The following is an 18,845-nucleotide window of genomic DNA, read 5'->3' on the forward strand; positions in this document are numbered from 1 at the left end:
ATTTTATTGAATGGCTTTTCTAAGGTAAATATAACTTTACGTGACGTTTACAAGTTCTATTGACGTCTTTCCACGGTTAAAAAAATAAAACACTGATTACATGAGACATGATACGTTTCAGTAAGTTGTACTGTATCTTTTTTTTAACACACCTTCTGGTGTTCATTCATGTTTATTTCGTTTATATTCATGTCTATAACTATTAGTAAAGAGGAGGAGATGATTGGTTCACGTGCCGCTTGAACTGAGGCGCTAAAGCGATCTTGCCAAAACAACATTCATTGAATTTTGTCGTAAAATTGACAAAATATGAAAACTCAGACTTTGTTGCATATCAAAAAGTAACAAAGCACAATGCTTATTGCGATTATTGTTTGGAAGATGAACTATAAATGAAAGTTTTAAGTGAACTGAACAGATCTTAAGTCATTCAAAATGATATCCACCCTCCAAAACGGTTTCGGACAGAACCAAAAAAATAAATAAATTCTGACGCATCACTACTAGTTTGACCGAACACCACCCGTCAATCATGGTTAAAAAAAATGAGCGTAACTCATCTTTCTCTTCAGCTCAACTAGCGAAGCTCCAGTCGGACATGGAGGCTTTGCGTGAGCAGCGGGAAAACACTATTTCCACCACCCGAGACGAGCTCTACAGCGCCCAGGAGGAGATCCTGGTGCTCCGGCATGCCATGGAGGCCGCCACTGCCGAACGGGAGCGGGAGATCGCCGCCCTGCAGGGAGACCTGAGCATCGTCACCGCAGAACTGGACAAATGGAGACAGACGGCAGCAAAGTATGAAGTGGAGATCAGCAATCTGCAGGCCAGCTTCCAGCTCCAGAGCCAGCACCAGGAGAGAGCCAGCCAGCTCCAAGGTACTGACACACCAACACCATTCATTTGTGTTCAGCAGTCAGGCCAGCATGTCGTCATTACAGCTCCTGTGGTGAACCTGATGTGCTGCTTGGCTTTTAATGTTTCTGTGTGTCTCTGGATGCCATAAATCAAGCTGACTTCAGAGGAACAATGGCTGAGATCATCAGTGATCTGGGTGTCTTTGATCTCTCTCTCTTCTTTAGCGCCTTTGATTCATGTTTGGAAACATTTGTTTCCTCTCATTTGTATAGTTTGAGTTTTCTTTTTTCTTTTTTACATTAGATTCCTATTTTCCTGCTGTTACACACATATCTACAGCCAGCAAGAAATGTCTGTTTTAGGACTTCAAATTGTTTTATCACGGTTTCCACACAATATTAATCATCGAATCAGCCGATTAAAATGATTTCTGAAGGATCATTTGACCCTAAAGACTGGACTAATGATGATGAAAGTTAAAGGAATAAATTAAATTTTAAAATATATTTAAAATAGAGATTGTAATATTTCACAATATTGCTGTTTCAGAAATCTTATCAACCCCTAACTTTTGAATGCAAGGCAAAGTGTAATGTGTATGTTTTTTGGTTACACTATGCCACAATTTTAAATGTTTATTTGCTGTGCTGCCTACTTTTATTTTATTCTATTCATTAAGTTCCGGAATATTAATTTCATCACACAAGATTTCTTCACAGATTGAGAACGCACACATGTGGTTTTAATTTAGCCGCCTTACCGGGGTCTTTCTCTCCAGGCCCTCTTTAATGTGTCGTCCAGAGTCATGGAAACAGTTTTATTATCGTCCATCCTGCTGGGTTTATTTATTATTGATGGGTTCCTTGTTCTGTTTTTCACGGAAAAATGTATATGAAAGTGTTTTGACACTGCTTCTGAGATCTTTTGAATCCATGTTAGGCTGCACAAATTCTCATCCAATAAAATAAAACATGACAGGATAAATTTAGTGGTAGTGATTTACCAAAATAAAAATTCAATGCGGAAACTAAAAAGTATGGAAACAGACACACTGGGCTGAAAGCCAGAATATGCAAGGATTAAATTAGCCTGTGTTTGAAATATATTTTAAGTTTGTCTTCACTTAAAATGGATTATGGTTTTAACTGATGTGCAGAACACCTAATGCATACAATATAAAGTGGCTGAAATTTTGGTTCTCTCTAATTAGTAAAATTTAATTTTACAGATAAAAAAAAAAAAAAAAAATCATATATACAGTAAAACCAAATTTTATACATTTTTATATAATTATACACTGTACATACACGTATATTATGTTAAAATTAAAATAAAATGATTTTGTGCATCAAAAAACTGAAATTTGGTTTTACTGTATATATGATTTTTAAAAAGAAAATCTGTAAAATTTAATTTTACTAATTAGAGAGAACCAAAATTTCAGCCACTTTATATTGTATGCATAAATATATTATTATTAGTATTATATATATGTATTACTAGTAAATGCTTAACCCTTTAGGCGCCAGAGGTTTTTTCCTAAACCGTTCGATTTTGACATCTTAATTTCAAAAGGCTATATCTTAAAAGTGATAAAAGATAGACTTTCTGTAAATTAGAGAAATATTAAGGATGACCCAAAGTTTATGTAGGGATTACATTTTCCCATCTAATTTGCATATTATGATGTCATATGGTGGCGGCGATCTTGGATTATAGAATTTTCATGAAAAGTCACATGTTTAAATGATAAAATGCAGCACTTCTTTCCCCCCAAAATGTCCCTCACCTTCTGTATGCTATACTGCACAATACTGAATGCTCAGGTAAATAGTAAGTAGTAAACAAACTGTGTAAATCATTACTAATAAATGGTAGAAACAAACCGAATGCATGTAGCGGTTGGCCTTTTGCTGTAGAGATTTTCCATTTACTACATACAGTAGGCACTCTCATTCCATGTATGGGGCACATATATATTATTCATATGACACACAAAGCCGGCATTCCCATCAGCTTGCGATAGACTATGCATAATAGCCCCTCTGCCCCGTGTCACACCGCCCCGTGTCACACACGAGCAGCGCGGGCGCGGCCAGATCTGCCTCGCGCGCGCGCCGAGTGTGCACAGCTCGGACTACTGTCATTGTCATTGCGACTCCCCACCCTGCCTCCACGTTACCCCCTAACTGTCCTATGAATACTTCGACCTTGTCTAACATACCTGTCTCCACCACAATACTGTCGCCGCGATTGCGGAGAGGCACACGGTCAGAAGACAAAGCTGGCTAGCGCAGTAAAAATCTCCCGCCTCGTTCCCCACAACACTAACACGCCTGCTAACTTCGCGATGAACACTCCGACCCCGGGAAACATTGTTCCCACCACTGACATTGGGCAAAGGTTTCACCGTTTGTGCTTGGTGTAGGGCTACTTTCACTTTCAGAATCAGAGTCAGAGTCCACGAATAGAAGGCCCAACACTTCATTGTGGGAAAGCTTTATTGATGCCATTAGATAATAATAATAATAATAATAATAATAATAATCTAATGCAAATACTCACTGACGTTGACAATATTGCTCTGATAAAATGGCTCACTCGAACACTAGCTCCGCTTTTGTTCGCACTGATTCAATGCGCTCTAGCTCGAAGATTTTGTATAGAAGCATGACTTTTTTTTTTAGTCTGGGATGAAGTATGACATGTCTGCAATCTAGTGGAGGGGAGTTCGAACGAAATTTGACACCCTATTTGAAAAAAATCGGCCATTTTATTCAGTGCCGCATCTTGTCGAGTAAACTCGACTGTGGCGCCTAGAGGGTTAACAGGAGGTTTGCGGTGTGAATGGAGGTGTTAAATAATTTGTTCCCCTCTGTTTCTGTCTGTCAGGTGAACTAGAGAAGCTTCAGGCCGAGTGCTCTGGTCTGCAGAATGAATGTGACAGTCTTCGGGCTGAGAAGACAACGCTAATGCAGAAACTCCTCAGACTAGAGGAAGAGCTCGACAGGTGGGTCACATGCACACAAACAGCCCATTCACAACAGGGCCACAATGACAGTGTCGTTTAGATCAGCTCACACAACAAAAGTGAGTCACCAGGATTTAAAATGTTTTAGTACACAGTCCACACCTGCTCACATAAATGGAGAATGTTTGAATCACTCACCATATTACACAACAATTGCATCATGACAGGTTACCATTGTAATGTTGAAGCACCTTTATCCTGTACTTAAGCGCCCCTATTCAGTGTGCTTACGCTATCATCTCATCATCACCACTATGAGCTCATCTGCCCTAAAGCTTCACATCCACTCTACAACATTCATTTTTATCCCATTGATTAGTTCATTTTCTGAAAGCTCTATGAAATGTAAACAGAAGAGTATTTATTTTCCTTTGCTTCGCAGTTCACGAGAGCGGAGTGAGACGTTGTACAGCAGCCTAAACGATCTGGAGAAATCCCAGGGTGACCTGGCGAATAAACTGGGCTCAATACAAGACCAGCACCAACAGGACGCTAGCAAACTGAAGGTCCAACTGTCCCAAGCGGAGAGCCGCACCAGAGACCTGCAGAAGGAGGTACGATCAACTTCCCAAAGTTTGGCACAGTATAATGGTGCGTTCAAGTCATCTCGTAAAGATCGCTTTTACGAGTATTAAACGCACATGAACGCCACCACAATGTCGTAAATACAAGTGGGAAGCTCTGGATTTTCTTCAAGCCCCGATCTTTACAAGTTGGCGGCGTGTCAGTGACAAACATGGCGGAATATCACAATACTTAAAGGGATATTTCACCACTGGAAAGATGAATGTGTATTTAAATTGGGTCATTTATGTAGTAGAAATGTGAAATTATTTTAGAAGTTGGTGCCTTCTAGACTGAGAAAAGCCAGAAAATGTATTTTTGGCTCATGTGGATGAAAGACTACAACTCCCAGAATGCACTTGCTTCGCTGCCCTACGAGGACACTCCCAAGCCACGCCTACCGGTTACAGAGGGCAGTATCTGGAGAAATAATACAACTAGGCTACTAGTGACTCAACTGAAGAGACGGCGTTTTATCGTGAGATCCCCCTACGGGCGGGTTGAACACATGCGGGACGAGCTCCTCCTACTGGCTGGAGTCTCTCGCCTCTGGACAAAAAAGCCTCTGATGATGATAAATGATGATTTTTACGTCATCAGAGGTTTTTTTCCAGACACACAATACAGAAATCTCTCGTCTCAGGGGGACATGAGGGAGGGAAGCACGGTCACTCGAAAATACTACCGGGTTTCTACTGATACACAGCTTAATGCTAGTCGGTGAAGTATCCCTTTAAAGGTATTTAGCAGTAATATTGTCAGGCTTTTCTATATTTACAGCGAAGTAAGTTAACCACCTGCACAGAACATGATGGCATTATAATATAACAATATAATATGTAATTATAAAGTTTGCAGTGGCTTCATATGTTAATTAAAAACAAAAAAAAATGCACATTTCTTCATTTTCTATATCTAGAGTTTAAGAACCTTGCTGTATTTTTGTGTAATTAAGATAAAGTAAACCGCCATCTTAATCCGACGAAAGTGACTTGAATGCACTGCCGCACCAATAGCTGGTATGACATCACTTTGTAGGCCAAAACGTGGAAACGAGTTAGCATTTTAGCATTTTACTCCCTGTGAACCGGAAGTTGAAGCCGACTTTTCTCCAGTGTTATGACATATTGCAATGGGATATTGAATAGAGGGCAGGGTTTTACTTTAGCGCTCCTCCTCTCCATCCCTCGCTTATGGAAAACTGACGTCATCAGAGAAGGAAATGTTTAATATTTTGATTAAAATATTAATACCTTTTTTTTGTATTAACTTTAATTGTTAATAGATGAATTGTTCACCACAAGACTAGTAATGTGCGCTAACAAAGTAAATATGGTACATTTTGATTTCATGACGACTTTAAATGGCAAAAATAAAGTCTGAGGTGAACATAAGCTCAAGACACTTTCACGTTTTATTCTACGGCATAATACATCAGTATTACCCCACTCGTGATTTTTTTGTGAAGCTGTGACGTGTCTTGAAAAAGGCGGTTGCTAACAAGTGGCTAAATGAGACTATTGTTGATCACAGAGCTTGTTTTTTGTGATAATCCAAAAACCTATGGAAAAATCCTATTGGGTGTTTGTCGAGGGAAGCAGGGTGATGAGAACTGACGGTTGGACTACTACACTTTTTATTTTTATTTTAATGATTGCATGTTGTTCTCTCTCTTTCTCTCTAGTACGACGACACTCAGATTCTGCTGTCAGATCTCCGGCAGCGGTATGAACAGACGGAGCAGGAGAAATGCTCCATCAACGATGAGCTGGAACAGTGCAAGGTCAACCTCAAACTCCTGCAAGAGAAGGGCAGCACTGTGAGTCTCGCAACCAGCACGTTTCATTCGCAAACCTTCAACACGCTGCATTTCAGCCTATACTATACTCCGTTTAATTAGCTGTCGTTTACATTACGCCATTTAATGCGGTTGTCAGCAACCAGTGATGGATCTTACTTCGCTGTTTTGCATGGCTCTGGAAAACACAGAAGAACACGCATACGGCACGATTTTGTGAGTTGTTAGCAAATATTCTTTGCTAACACCAACATTTTCAGGTGCAACACGTTAGAGAGAGCATCACAGGTGCATTCACATGGTTTGTTATTCAAACAAAAATGCCCAATAGGTTTCATTAGGGTTTCGTTAGGGTTTCGAGGTCCGTCTTGGAATTGCTCCATTTTTGGATATTGATGTTTGTCTCCATTTTGTTTTTTATATATAAAATATTAACCCCTCAAAGACTTTTTTCACTTTCAGGTTCTCCTTTTTTCATCAGTTTTTTTTAAACACTTTTAGTTGCTGATTTTTGGCCATTTGTTAATTTTTGGGGGTTACAATTTGCTACACAACACTGTAATTATCACCTTAGTGTATCCCACAATTCCCTCCGCACAATCCCTTGCACACTGCTGATTGGAGTCACGATCACTTCACGTGTGTTTGATTTGCAAATTTAACAGATTGTAGATATGTTTAGTTGAGTGCAAATAACCAGTTTTTCCCTTTCCTGTGTGTTATTAATGCCTTGAACACTGTCCTCGTTCCTGATGTCATGCTTCTAGATGTGTTTGTGGTTATGGGGCGTCTGATGTTTTTGTTTTTATGTTGATTTATCAATGGTTCCTCCCACTGCACCCTTATATGACCCTTTTTTGTGTTTGTATGTTTGTTGTAGTTGTTCGACTCCCCAGCCTGATTTCCGTTGAATAGTTTGACGATTGATTTTTTGTTTTATTTGTAATATCCCTTCCCTCCTCTAGCCATCCATATTGCAGCCTGTCCAAGCCATTTTCATCGGTCTATTCCTGGCTTTGCTGTATTGGTGCTTCAGCCAGTTGTGGTAGAAAGGTACACACGCTCCTGTTGAGTCTGTGTTTGTGTGTCTCCTGTATATCCACTTCTGTATATATCATCACATATATACGACCTGTGCATGGCAAACTCTCATTCGTCATCTCTACACCCGCTTCGCCCCAAAATCCCTTTTTGGTGCTTGGCAACATGTGGGGAACTCTTAACCGATTCCTCGTCCACCAGAATCACCTACTACTAACCAATCACATTAACTGTCTGTCTTGCTTTGATCGCCATAATGGTCATATAAATCTTTGCATTTGGGGATTTTGGATTCTTTCTCTATTTTTGTTCTGTTTTGGGGCATTTTAGTCATCATATCATCATCATTGTTTGCTTTTCTTCTTTACTTTCATGAAATTAAAGGCATATTTCACTCAAAATTACCATTGTCATGTATTCACCCTCATGCTGTTTCAAACCTGAATGACTTACTATCATTCAAAGAACCAAAAGAAGAGGTTTTGAAGAAAGTTCATGCTGCTTATTTTCATACAATGAAAGCATAAAGTGATCAGCGGCTGTCAAACTGAAAATAACAATTTAATTCGGTAGGATTAGGGTTAGTCAACGTACACTTACATCACTGGTAGTTCCTAGTTCCTATTGTGCTGGGTATGACCCAACTCTGACGTAGGAGCTCATTTAGTCCCCACAATAGGCGTTCCTATAGCTAAAATCGTTCCAATTTCGAACGGCGAGAACACGTCAAAAAGCGTATTTCCGCCAATATTATTTCCGAAAATGTTCCTCTGGTGAGAGCCCCTATAACTTATGTTCACAGTATAGGTCTTTCAAGGTGCTTTTTCCCCCTTATCAGCATTTTTTAATAGCATATTTATATGGATTTCCATATTTTCTGCCCTAAAGAATGACCCATGTGAATGGCGTTAATCTGAGAGCAAAAATATCTGCATTTTCAAAAGCTTCATGCAAATTAAGCGGTTTTAAAAGCTCTATAGTTTAACATTTGAAAGCAAAGGAATTTAGACACCATTATTATTAATGTATAGTCATAGATTTTTCTTTTTTGTCCTGCTTTATAGAGATTGACACAGAAAAGAGCAGCATGAAAATTCTGCTAAAATACACATTTTGTGTTCCACAGAAGAAAGTCACACAGGTTTGAAACAACATTGAGTAAATGATGATCTAAATTGTAATTTTCGAGTGAACTGAGTTTAAAACGCATCTTTTCTTTCTTTAAGTTTAAAGAAAGACTGTTGTGTTTGCTTTTATTTGCTTTATAACTCCTGTGAGGTTAACTGGTTCTCCCAGTTTCACTCAAATATTTGCTCTTCCTTTCTTCTCCCTCTTTCTCTCCGTTTATTGGTGTGTTTCTTGAACTCTCTTGTCTCTGACTATCACCCAGGTCTCTCTTCTCTGTCTCTTTAGCTCCAGTCTCCAGTGCTTCTGTCCTGGTTGCTCTGGTGCGTCTAATGACCTTTATTAATCGCTCTGCTGTGTTTTCCTCCTGGTTTAGAGCGGATGGATGCCCTGGATGCCGGTGGTTGCCGCAGTGGTCGCAGTGACAGCAGTGGTGCTTTATCCCAACTTTTCCAAGAGCTCCTCCTGAGAACATCAACCAATCACAACGCTCGTCTCTACCACTTCTCGTCCCCGGCGCGGCCCTCTGTCCAATCCCAATCCCAGTGTCAGTTTTAGTCCGGGCACATGGCATAAATCTGAACGTAATACCTCTCGTTTTGACAATTACAGCCCCAATGTCTGTGTAAAATGCAAATGTATATAGTATAGAAAGAAAGAGGGAATAAAGTTCTAATGCATATTATAGAATAAATAATCTATCTGCATTTTTGATTATTAAAATGGCCTAAACTAGGTCTAACCTTCTTTTTTTTTTTTTCTCGTTTGTTTTCTTGGATGGGGTACCACGTTTTCTGTCAGCCACTTTTCGTTTCTTGTGGTTTTCCATGTTAGATGTGGTAAACCAAAATAGATGTACAGCCAAAAATGAGAATCTGAACTCTAGGGCACAGAGGGGCGAAGTGCCTATTTTAAATACTACTAGTACTAGTTCACATTGAAGTGCCACTCTTGTTCCACTCATGCAGCGCATCAATTTGATCTTGAATGGACAAAAAAAGTCTAAATTTCACGTCATCCGTGCTGTTATTTGTGTGTTCAATCCGACATGCTTCTAGCACAGTGATGTCGTTGTTTCTCTATGGCTGTTTTCTCGTGTATCATGTATAATAAGCAAATGTTCACGTCAGAGACACACTACAAGTATTTAGATGGTTTTGAAATTCAACGTTCTTGACAGTGTAGGATTGTGGTCAATGGCAAATGGAATGAAGCATTGACCTAAAAAAAAAACTAAAAAACATTAAAAAAAACACAAATGTTGTAGCTTTTTACCAACACACTGTCCTGCTGTTCGGACTTAGAGTTGAGTTCACGGCTCCTGCCCGTCTTTTCTGTACTGAAACTCCTACAGTACCTCCTGAAAAAGGCTCTGGGATTTTGCTGCCTTACCTGTAAAATAGGTCTATTCTTACAGAATGAAATTGGATGCAAAGGCTTTAAAATGAATGTGGGGAAATGATTTAAATGGGTGGAAGCGTCACAAGTCCACTCCTATGAAGCACAGAAATGGGTGAGAGTGAATTATTTTGGGGGTGAACAGAATGAGTTGTTTAATTTTGGATGTGCGAGCTGCTTTGAGACTGGAGGAAGATGAATTAACCAATGATGTGTTTGGTGTGTGTGTGTGTGTGTGGTTCACATTTGTCTGCTGTGCTGTAAATAAACAGTCTTGGAGCAAAAAAAGCCTAACTCATCTGGTTCAGCGTGTCAAGGACTTTTGTTTTGGCATCTTTTGTTGTTTTACTGGAAAGACATACTCCCGACACAAAAAAAAATCCATTGAACGCTTCAACATGGATTTGACCACGAATGCAAAAAAAAAAAAGCAAAGCTTGTAGCACAGAAAAGGATAGCTTTATAAAACTGATCTCTTGCATTGAAAACAGCGTTTGGTTCATAATGCATTCTTTAAGCAGCATGATGGACTTTATTTTTAGTATCCGTTTGGAACATCGTCCTTCACGTTAGATAGAAGAATGCTCATAGGCCGTTTGTAAATATGTATGTATGAATGTTTGTGTGTAAATATATGTTATAGTCACAAAATAAAAAAAAATTGGATATAAATGATATTGGTCATATCTAATTTGCTGCTGGAGCCAGTTTTCAGGATATGATGCATTGACCTTTTCCTTGTTTTACATCGAGATACGAGTTCTCCGTTCCAGTTCATTTTAATGTACTTTTATAGATGCATTTTTAACATGCAATATTTTTTTTTTGGGCTTGATTTTTGGTTCCACGTTCAGAATGCATGTTTGATACTTCTTGAAATGTGCTGAACAAGAGGGTTTTCTTGCAAATGCAAATTTGAGACGTGGAACTTGTTCATTAGGTCGTAACTGAACCTATAGGCTAAACGCTGGTTTTTTGTAAGCTTTGAAGTTTGTATTCTTCTGTCGATGCAAAGATAGCATTGAGTCGTCAGTTTAGAATCAAAGCTAAACCTGGTGTTTTTCAGGGCTTTTGAGAAAAGAGATCTTTAAACTGGTCACCAACTTAACAACCAAGTCAGTACAGCACACTGCCTGTATATAGTTTTGTTCGTAAATATTGTTTTTTTAATTTCTTTCTTGAACTGAGAGCTCAGAATGACACTTTTGTTTTGAACATCAAGGATAGTTCATTGTCAGAATTCTATTTTGTAAAAACATAGAATAATACAGATAAAAGGGTATTTGCACTAACAAGTGTGATGTGCATGACTTCAATAAAACAATTTCACTTTCCTTGACTAGTTTGATTCTTTTTTTGGTCAACTTATTAACTGATGCAGAACTCCTACATCATGTTTTTGATGTAAGCATATAAAAATTACTTTTTATATATATATATGACCGCTAATTTCTTGAAACTTTGTTAAACAAAACCTAGTATTGTAATTCTGATGTTTTCACCCAAAAGTCTTGAAATGTTGTTTGTAGCAATGGACACAAGATGGCAGACCTTGCAAAAGCTTTTTTAGAAGCTTGTGTTATGTTTGTGTTTTCTATGTTATTGCTATGCATTATGAAACATCTTTGGAATTTATAAGGCACCATAAAATATATTTGTTCTCATGACAAGATTTATTTCTCAAGCACATCTCTATGATCCCCCCCCCCCCCCCCCCAAAAAAAATAAGGTGTGTAATGTCTTGACTACCTTTGTTGAATTCTTCTTTTGTCTGGAAGTCAGGAGGACAGATCTGTAAACGTGAGATTGCAGTGAAACATGGATCCACACTGTGAAGGAAGGCCTGTGACATCTGTCTGCAACCTCATCGACTCCTCTCACACACACTCACACACACTCAGTCGCTTTGACATGACTGTGGCATGTGGGCGTACAGTATAACCCTCCCTGACTCAGAGTCAGCACATCATCGATGACAGGGAGTCTGATAACACTCGACACACCCGACCTGAGATTTATACAGCGTCACTCACTGTGAAAGACCGGCGTATCGAGTTAACATCGCGCTGTTCTTGAGCTCAAGCCATTACTATCACTGTCTGTTACTCATACTTGAGAGTCTGGGATCTCTCTCTCTCTCTCTCTCTCTCTCTCTCTCTCTCTCTCTCTCTAATTCAAAAGAGCTTTATTGGCATGACTTGTACAGTACTGCCAAAGCATTGGCCATTACATAAGCAATGAACAAATAATCAATAAAGTCAATAAATCAATCAGTAAACAAATGCATGAATACATTTATATAAACAAACAAAAAACACCTTTGTACATTTGTACCAACATTCAGACGAGATAAGAATGATTCTGACTAGTTTTGTTTTGTTTCTCTCTCTCTCTCTCTCTCTCTCTCTGTCGCAACGAAACATCACTGTGTTTTAAACTATTTTCGTTGGCAAAGTATAAAGCAAAATAGACAATGTTCTAAGACTAAAAATAAACGTCACCTAACATTTTGACTACTTGTTTATAACTTGTTTATTGGCCCTCTATGGCCTTTTATAAAAATCAAAAACAAGAGCTCATTCAAGGACATTTTTGACCCAAAGGCCTATCTTGAATTTTGGAGGCATTATTAATTTTGGTGGCATTTTCAACCCGATCTCACGGGAAAACGTACAAATTCTACGAGGTGGCTAATTCGTACGAATTCATACGAATGACCTACCCCTGACCCCGCCCCTAAACCTACCCATCACGTGGGTTTAGACAAATCGTACAAATTCGTACGAATTAGCCATCTTTTTATCATTCGTACGAATTGGTCGTGAGATAGTGTTGGCATTTTTGCTCCTAACTGTTCATTTTAGTGATGCTGGAAAATATTTTAATTTTTATTTAAAATAACAAACAAAAACAAAATGCTATTATGATTGCGTGCAAAAAATGCCATTTTCCAAACCATGACGTTCCTCCTTTTCAGAGCTGTCGGGACGGATTTCGCGGGAAATCGCTTTTTTTATGCCTGGAGAGGCAATCCTTACACAGTGTAGCTTTAAAATGCCTTTTAGATAGGCTAGTTGACGGTGATGCAAAGGGAATCAGCTTACAATAATTAAACAATATTAGTTGATAAAGGAATGACAGTTTTAATCACGATGATTTATAGCAAGGATTTGCATAACACTTTTAGAGACCCGTTTGCCCATCAGTTCTCCAGAAACAAACATAACAGTGAATAATAGCCTATACTATAAGATCAAAAGGACATTGGCAGAAAACCAGATATAGCCTAATTGATCCAATTTATGCATCTGAAATAAATCATACACTGAGAAAAATATAAAGCAATTGTCAATTTAAATCAAACACGATACAAATGGAAAGAAACGAATCAGTATAGCCTACTTAATGATATAAAAAGGGAAACTTATTAGCTAACACGAGACAAACTTTAAATGATTGTGCTCTGAATCTGACTATAATTCCATGTCATATAATAATCCATCTACGATTAAAAAAATAATAATTAAATCTTATCCACTAATAATGAATGACTGGAAAAGCCATCAAAAGTTCTGGGAATACAGTACAGAAAAATGAATTTATAATATGTGTCCTCTAGACAGATAATGTGCCTCTGCATGGATGATTCCATTACAATGAATAATGCTTAATACTGTCTAGCAACATCTTGATGATTCATATTCACCTGGAAATATGATGCCAGCACTATCAATCAAAGATCACATTCAACCTGCCGTACCAACAGTGTGTTATCATGCAGACAACTGGGTTCAGCCCAGACTGACAGACAGGGAAGCAGACCACACACACACACACACACACACACACAAGCTGTAATCTGTGCTTCAGGCGTGTTACTCAGCTCAGAAAGATGGGAGGTTGTGATGAAAATCTGGTTGCTTCAGTCATTATCATCAGCGTCACTGAGGTTAAAACATAAGACGATGATCACAGGCCAGACTCTTGGTAACACTTAAAAAATCTTGGTAACACTTTACAATAAGGTTCATTATTTAACATTGGTTAATGTATTAACTAACACGAACTAACAATGAGCAAAACACTTGTTACACTGTTTATTCATCTTTGTTAATATTATTTAATAAAAATCCAGCTGTTCATGTTTGTTCACAGTGCATTAACTAATGTTAATAAATACAGCCTTTGATTTTAATAATGTATTAGTAAATGTTGAAATTAATATTAACTAAGATTAATAAATACTGAAGAAGTATTGCTCATTCTTAGTTCATGTTAACTAAAGTAGTTAACTAATGTTAACTAATGTAAAGTGTTACCAAAATCTCTTTGTTTTAGTCTTTAGTCTTTAACTCTATTTCTCAAACTGAACAGCTCGGCTGCTGTCATATCACAGATGTGTGTCTTTCTTTTTATTTGCAAGAGTGTGATGCAATGTTGATCCACCCATGGTGACTAATGCTGATCCAGGACTGTATGCATGGGAAAGATCCAGGATGGCAGATCTGCAGGGAAGAATCCCGGAGTGATTATTAAGACTCCCATCAGCAAAGGTGGAGAGGAATCTGTGCAGGATATGTGGGCGAGAGGAAAGACACGGATAGGAAAACGTCTGGATACTCTGTTATTATCCCAAAGCGTTGCTGACACCTTCTCCGAGACCAAACAAAAGCAGTCAGTGTGGCTCTCAGGAGTTTGCCAAATGTGTGGGAAGCATTTTGTCTGGCAAATCATAAAAGTGTCCATTACTGAGATGCATCTGAAATCTATTAGACGAGCCTGAGCTGTTTTTATCTCAGAAAATAAGATGTGGAGAATATTTACAACCAGTAAAGATCATCTAGATCGCAATACAAAACACATGAGAACAAAAACACAGGAAAAACACAAAAAGAAGTACTTTGTGTATTGAATGTAGATCTAATTTGTTTTACCATTTCTCTATGGATTTTTTCCCTCTCATTTTATTTAAAAATTTGAGTTAATACAATGAAAGAGATTGGTTTAATTAACAGAAACTCAAAATATTGTGTTATCTGAACCACATAATACGTTGATTTGACAAAAGAAAAAATGTTGTGATAAATCATGAGAATATTTTATTCACCTCTGGTAGTGTTATTTAAATATAGTTTATAAAGTATTGTAGTTTTTTTTATAGCTTTTAATTGTATATTTTCACTTTTCATTTGAATTTTCAATAGTTTTGTTATGTGATTGTCATTTTTATTAGTATTCTATATGCTTAATTGATTTTTATTTCAGATTTACTTTGTTATTTATTTGTATTATGCTTCAACTGAAACTAACTTCAGTTATTTGCCAAGGTCTAAACTTTTCGTTTTTAATCTAATTTTTGATTTAATTTTATTTAACGAAGAGGGTTTTTAAGTTAATAACCCTGGTCTCTTTCGCCTATTTGTTTCATTATTAGTTATTATTTGTCTGGATAACAATAAGAAATATCTTATTTTATTTATGTCATTTTCCAAGATACATTAAGGACTAAAGGACTAAACCTTTCGTTTAATTTAAGTTTTTTTAATATAATTCTTAATTAAATTTTATTTCAGCTTTTTTTTTTTTTTTTTTTACGAAAAGGGTTTTTAAGTTCGCCTATTTGTTTCATTATTATTTATTATTTGTCTGGACAACAATAAGACATGTGTTATTTTATTATTTACATGTCATTTTCCAAGATACATTACAAAAACAGGGTGCGCAAACACTATCAGAAATAGTAATCCTATTAGTAGTTTTAATGATTTATCTAGTTTTTTCTTATTATCCTCTTCCCATATCTTTACCTTTGATCTCTCAGAGCTGATTGGATGGAGAAGGGCTGTAGAAGCGCATGCTGGGGATGATGGTGCGCAGGTGTCGTCATCCGCGTGCCGTATATAACAGCGCGCGCAGGCGCGGCCACGAGAGGGAAAGAGTTCGGGAATACAGGAGCGCACGAACACACACACACTCCTCGCACGCGCCGCACAGATACACACGAGACATATCCCGAGTTATCAAACAGAAAACAAACGAGTATTAATAAGGCATCATGCCGGCCACAGAGAAGGACCTCGCGGACGACGCGCCGTGGAAGAAGATCCAGCAGAACACGTTCACGCGCTGGTGTAACGAGCACCTGAAGAGCGTCAATAAACGCGTCGCGGACCTGCAGCTGGACCTCAGCGACGGCCTGCGTCTCATCGCGCTGCTCGAGGTGCTCAGCCAGAAGAAGATGTACAGAAAATACCACGCCAGACCCACTTTCAGACAGATGAAGCTGGAGAACGTGTCTGTGGCGCTCGAGTTTCTGGACAGAGAGAATATCAAGCTCGTGTCCATCGGTGAGTGTTGCGATGTCTTCTGCTTATAGTGTGGAGAAAGTTTATTCAAAGCGCGTTATAAAAGTGGCGTGACGGTGCCATGCTACAGTGAATCATTCATATGAATGTATCATGGTATCATTTAGTTACTATATGGTATGAGCCAGATTAAATACCATGACATTTTTTCTTAAAATTAACCAAACCATTGCACTCTGACTGAAGCTGGTATCATGTGCTAATACGTTGATATAGCCTACTGTATATTAAAGTACTAAAATGCAATTATTTCTATTATTTTCTGTGTGTACAGTGACATATGTACAGGAAGCTGTCTCTATCTTAGAAAGTTACAATCAGATGTTGATGCCATGGTGCTGAAGAATTATCATGTTTATGTACCATGGTATTTATATGGCTCTAAATGGTTCTATAAGGAATGCATTGATTTTACTCTGGCAAAGCATGTGTATAAATGGCCTGATCATGTTACTAAATCCGCCCCAAAAAACATAATACATAGTATTTTTTTTGTAGGCTATTCCAAGATACTCTATAGAAATAATCATGGTAATACTATAGCTTTTGTTTTGTTTTTTGTTGGCAAAATATTGACATTGTTTTAGACAACTATTGTATTTCTCTCTCTCTCTCTCTCTCTCTCTCTCTCTCTCTCTCTCTCTCTCTCTCTCTCTCTCTCATATATATATATATATATATATATATATATATATATATATATATATATAAATATAAATAAATTCAGTAAGTATACTTTTGTTTATTCTCCTCCCCGCCTTTTCTTTCTCAACATCTTTAAAGTGTGTTTGCAAAGTTGCGACATCAACCAAAAGTATTTTGCGCATGTGTCAGAGAGCAGAGATTCATTCTCCGCAGATAACAGATGACGCCCGTCCATTGTCTATTGATTCCCTCTAGATTACCCGTCTTATCTCTGCCGTATGTCCTTATTTGGACTGGCATGAGAAAGTTGCAACATTAATTGCATTCTTGTGTTCATTAAGATTTGAGAAATCCAGGGAATTTCAGGATTCCAGAGGCTTAAATATTAAGATTTTCATTTCACAACCATGTGTTTGGTGCCAAACGGTTTTCACTGACCTGTGACATTCCTGAAGCCGATCCAAAGGCATCGACCTGCATTTCCTGAGGCTTTTTCAGGATTTCTCATGCGGTCTGTTGCGTTACATGCTGGTGTAATGCAATGCTGGGAATAGATTATGCACATACTTTAATATGCACTTGAGTCTCAGAACAGGTGTTTATCATCATCACCTGTACAGTCGGGACACTGGAAGCTTCCTCTGTGTTTGCCAATCAATTGTTCATCGCAAAATGCATGCAAACACTATGGCAACGCCCAACTTCATGCATATGTTTACTAAAAAATAAATAAACTTGCCTTGTCTTGCCTTATTAGCAAATAAATTACATCATCAGTCTCATTTCTGATGAAATATAAGGCGTGACAGACTTCCTGTTGTGTTTCTGTGTCATTCAGCCTTCATCTCAGAAACCAATTTTCACAATCATTAATCATAATAAACTTCCTAAGAAAAGTCTACGTCGGATTCATGACGTTGTTCTCACCTTTGTTCTTAGGATTGATGAATGCTAATGCGTGTGCCAGTTGTTCCTAATTAGCATAAGAAAACATCCCGCAAATTCCCATATAAGGACATGACGCTTCAGGGCCGTGTGCAAGAGAAGCTGGAGAATGTCCAAAAGACGCACAGACGGCGGTGTGTCTTTGCATACTATGATTTATTTCAATTTTTTTCAACAAATGATCAGAAATGCATTACAGTAAAACACTATCATTGTTAACGACTGTAGAATTAAATGCAGTAACCAATTATTTGGAGCAAATTGTCATCACTCATGTGTGTAAGAGTGCTCTTGTGTGTAGATTTTGTTCTTCGCTAAGAACAAATCCAAGATAAGAAAACATTAGTGAATGTCAATCTTCGTAAAAAGTGCGTAAGTGGGGTTTAAGAACATTTCTTCGTAAGAACGGTTGGTGAATGAGGCCCAATATCTGGGTTTTTCATCATTCTTTTCATGCAGAGATTTGACCACACACACACACACACACACACACACACACACACACACACACACACTTTTAGTTTAGTTTAGAGCTTTATTAGTCAATCTGCTAAGGGGTAATAATGGAACAACTGTTTTACTATTTACAACAGGATCTGCATTTTCATGGGTTTAAATAAAATATTTTTGTTATAAGAGACAATGAAAACAACTTTGTGCATCAAAACTACTCCTTTACTGGTAAAAAAAGTGAGTCAAAAGTCAACGAACTTACGACAGCTGAATGTAACATTTTTGACAAGCTAAACATGTCAGTCTCTGAGTAACAATTAATTTTTTTAAGCCATAAAATAAACTTAATTCCGTAGAATAAGTATAATGAACTACACAAAAAGCATTTTTTGAACGTTTCCAGCGCATTTTATAATTGCCAAAAAAATCAAACACCGTCTAACCCAATGCATGTTATCAAGTCTGTCAAAAACGTACAATAAAATGCTGCATTATAAAATAATAGAACTAATAAATGATTTTAAGATATTATCTCATTGTGTAAAATGATGGTATATTTTGCTTTAGAAAGCATGTTGTGTTGATGCATTAATCTGTGTGATTTAACAGTTTATATAGATTA

The 18,845-nt window shown here is 37.7% G+C and overlaps 2 protein-coding genes across 7 annotated transcripts in view; both read left to right on the top strand.

Annotated features, from left to right (window-relative positions):
• slmapa (sarcolemma associated protein a) overlaps positions 1-11,149 on the top strand; it is a 70,142-nt gene extending 58,993 nt beyond the window's left edge. For 2 of the 4 annotated variants that reach the window (XM_084100166.1, XM_084100164.1), the window contains 6 exons: positions 573-878; positions 3,751-3,868; positions 4,272-4,443; positions 6,138-6,272; positions 7,217-7,304; positions 8,794-11,149. In XM_084100166.1, coding sequence (XP_083956292.1) covers positions 573-878; positions 3,751-3,868; positions 4,272-4,443; positions 6,138-6,272; positions 7,217-7,300 — 815 coding nt within the window. In that variant the 3' untranslated portion in view covers positions 7,301-7,304; positions 8,794-11,149. The remainder of the gene's footprint in view (positions 1-572; positions 879-3,750; positions 3,869-4,271; positions 4,444-6,137; positions 6,273-7,216; positions 7,305-8,793) is intronic. The other 2 variants (XM_084100163.1, XM_084100165.1) reach the window with 1 other exon arrangement.
• A 4,584-nt stretch (positions 11,150-15,733) lies between these two features.
• Positions 15,734-18,845, top strand: part of flnba (filamin B a) — an 84,092-nt gene continuing 80,980 nt past the window's right edge. For all 3 annotated transcript variants that reach the window (XM_084100539.1, XM_084100540.1, XM_084100541.1), the window contains exon 1: positions 15,734-16,162. In XM_084100539.1, coding sequence (XP_083956665.1) covers positions 15,871-16,162 — 292 coding nt within the window. In that variant the 5' untranslated portion in view covers positions 15,734-15,870. The remainder of the gene's footprint in view (positions 16,163-18,845) is intronic.

This window comes from Abramis brama, assembly GCF_963993115.1.
Source record: "Abramis brama genome assembly, chromosome: 23".
NCBI classification, from domain to species: Eukaryota; Metazoa; Chordata; class Actinopteri; order Cypriniformes; family Leuciscidae; genus Abramis; species Abramis brama.